The 2626-nt window shown below is 71.4% G+C and overlaps 1 protein-coding gene across 1 annotated transcript in view; it reads left to right on the forward strand.

Moving 5' to 3' along the window:
* Positions 1-1773: 1773 nt before the first annotated feature.
* Positions 1774-2626, forward strand: part of H696_02001 (hypothetical protein) — a gene marked incomplete at both ends in the record, with an annotated part of 1065 nt that continues 212 nt past the window's right edge. The window contains 2 exons of the mRNA XM_009495899.1: positions 1774-2344; positions 2476-2605. Of these exons, the coding sequence (XP_009494174.1) occupies positions 1774-2344; positions 2476-2605 (701 nt within the window). The remainder of the gene's footprint in view (positions 2345-2475; positions 2606-2626) is intronic.

Below are 2626 nucleotides of genomic sequence, written 5' to 3' on the forward strand. Positions count from 1 at the left end.
GGGAAGACGGGCAGGGGCGGACGGGGAGGGGGAGGACAAAGGGGGGGGGGGAGAGAGGCGCGGCACAGGCGTAAGTCGACAGGGGGAAGAACGCAGAGTGCAGATGACGGCGGCAAGGCATACAGTGAGGGTAGAAAGATGGGGGAGAGGGGGAAGGGGAGGAAAGACAAAGCTCTGCTGGACTGAGAGTGCGCCCAGCCCACTCCGGGCCTGGGGCGCTGCCTCTTCTCGCGCTGGATCTCTCTCTCTCACGGCCGGGGGGGGGGGGGGGGCGGAGACAGGCCCCGGCTCTCTCTCCCCCGGTCCCCCCTCCCCCCACTCCGGTCGGGTTCCGGTGGGGAAGCGGACTAGGCGAGGGGAATGCGCGCCCCGTCCCCGTCCCCGCCCCCGCCCCCCCCGGGGAGGGGGACCGGGGCTGCCTGCGGAAAGCAGCGAGCCCCCCCTCCTGGGCCTGGCCCTGGGTAGCTCCAGGGCCGGAACACAGCCGCCACAAGACGGAACCACCCTGAAGCTACGTCGTGCGACGGTTCGTGCGACGGTTCGTGCACATACACTGGGGGGCGGGAGGCCAAAAAGCGGACACCGGTCCCCCCCGCTCCCGGTCCTGGCCCCAGGACGGAAATGGGCCCGGCGGAGGTGAGCGCCCGGTCCGGGCCATGGCTTTGGAAAAAGTCCCCCGCCGGTGCCAGCGCAAGAGCGGCGGCCGAGGGAGGCGCGCCCGGGAAGGCGGCGCCCCGGGTCCCTCCCTCGAGCGGGCCCATCCCCCCCGCCCCATTGAGGGAAGGATGGCTGACTACCGGGGGGGGGGGGGGACACACGGGCCAGAAGAAAGGAGACAGCGACGAGAGCACAAAGGCCGCCAGGGACAGGCAGCCGAAGCCAGGGCGTCGAAGAAGCCGCCTCGGCCGCCGCCCCGGTCTCGGGCAGCCGGGCAGCCGGGCGAGCCAAGAAACCGGGGCACATTTCCGGGCAGGTCCGGGGATCACATGCGCATCACGCGAGGCGCCCACGTATATTTCCCCATCCCCGCGGCCTGAGTTAATGGTGACGGCAGCGCCGTGTCACCCGCGGGCTGCTTCGCAGGTGCGACCGGCGACCAGGGGGAGCGTGTGGCGAGGCTGCTCCGAGCGTGCCTCGCCCCTTCTTCTCCCCTGCACAAGGGGCAGACACCAAGACCAGGGCGGCGGGGCGAGATAGGCGCGCCGGCCGTGTGATCGGCCACGATCGGCCGATGGCCGCGCCTCTGGGCTCGATGCTCCCGGCTTCCTCCGGGGGTCCCGCGCCCGCGCCCGCGCCCTCCGCTCGTCCTCTCTCCCGCCCTCTGGCCGGACGAGACGCGGCAGATACCGGAATGGGAAACTGCCCGGGGGGGTGCGCCCACAGGCCTCCCACCGTCCCCCCCCCCCCCCCCTGTCCCCCTGCCCCTGCGCTCCTTCCCCCAGCCGATATCCCCGGCCCAGGGTGGCCCCCGGCCCCTGCTTGCTGGACGGTGGGCACCTCCCGCCGCTCGCTGGTTTCACGGCGGCCGGCGGCCGGCCGGATTCTGCCCGTGCTGCTTTTTGTTTCTCTTTTTCTTTCTGCGATTGCCATCGTCGCCCCTGGCAGTTCCCGCCTTTAGAGCCAGCCCCACGGGTCCTCGGGCTTGGCAGATCTCGATACATATGCATTCCTCCCTGTCTCCCCTTTCCTCCGCCCTCCCTCCCCCCCCCATACCTCCTCCTCCTCTCCTCTTTCTCCCTTCACGGCCCCCTCCTCCCCCCTCGCCGTGCAAAGATGGAGGCCTCGCGGCCCTCCTCGGTCCGTCGCACGGCCCCAGCGGCTGACGATCGGGCCACCGAGCCGCCCCGCGATCTGGGTGCTGTCCCGCAAGACGCGGCGGATCTTGAGCGCCTGGCGACCTTCGTCCACTCGGCCAGCCCGGCCGACCAGTCGGCCAGCTTGACGGCCGTCAGCGATCTGAATGCCCAGCTGGCCGGCCTCCAGCCGATCGCGCCGCCGCCCGCCGGGACCATCGATCAGCCGGCCGCCGCCCGGGCCGCCGTCGATCCTGCTGTCGATCTCGTCGCCGATCCCGCCACGGTCGGTCCACTTGCCACGCCGGCCCCCGCGTCCGATGCCGTGAACACGTCTCTGGAGTACCACCCCCCGCCGGTGATGCTCAGTCCGGTTGCATACCCGTCGCTGGCCGGCGAGCTGTCGGGCCTGGTTGAGCCCCAGACGTCGGCCCCGGCGAGTGCGGCCCTCAACGCGGCCACATCTTCCGAGGCCGCGGCTGTCGCTGACGCCGTGGCCCCTGCCCCCGAGGTCGCTGACATTCTCTCGTCCATGGCGGACGTCCTGAGGGGTATGCATCCTGCAGGCCAGCCATTCTCCCTCCCCCGCCCCCCCGCAGCCTTGTCTGGGAGCTTTCCCCCTTTCCCCCTTCCCCTGCCTGCCCCCGCTGACTCACTCCATCTCACTCGGCGCCCGCCGCAGTCCAGGACATTCCTGTTCCGCCGATCGCCGCCGCCTACGACTCGGTGGCCCCAGACGAGGCGATCGACAACACCCGCGCCCTCCTCGGCTCATACTATCACCAGCAGGGGCGTCGGTTTGCCCCATGCCGGTATGCACCAGCCTTCCCCCC

This window comes from Fonticula alba (assembly GCF_000388065.1).
Source record: "Fonticula alba strain ATCC 38817 unplaced genomic scaffold supercont2.3, whole genome shotgun sequence".
Lineage (NCBI taxonomy): Eukaryota > Rotosphaerida > Fonticulaceae > Fonticula > Fonticula alba.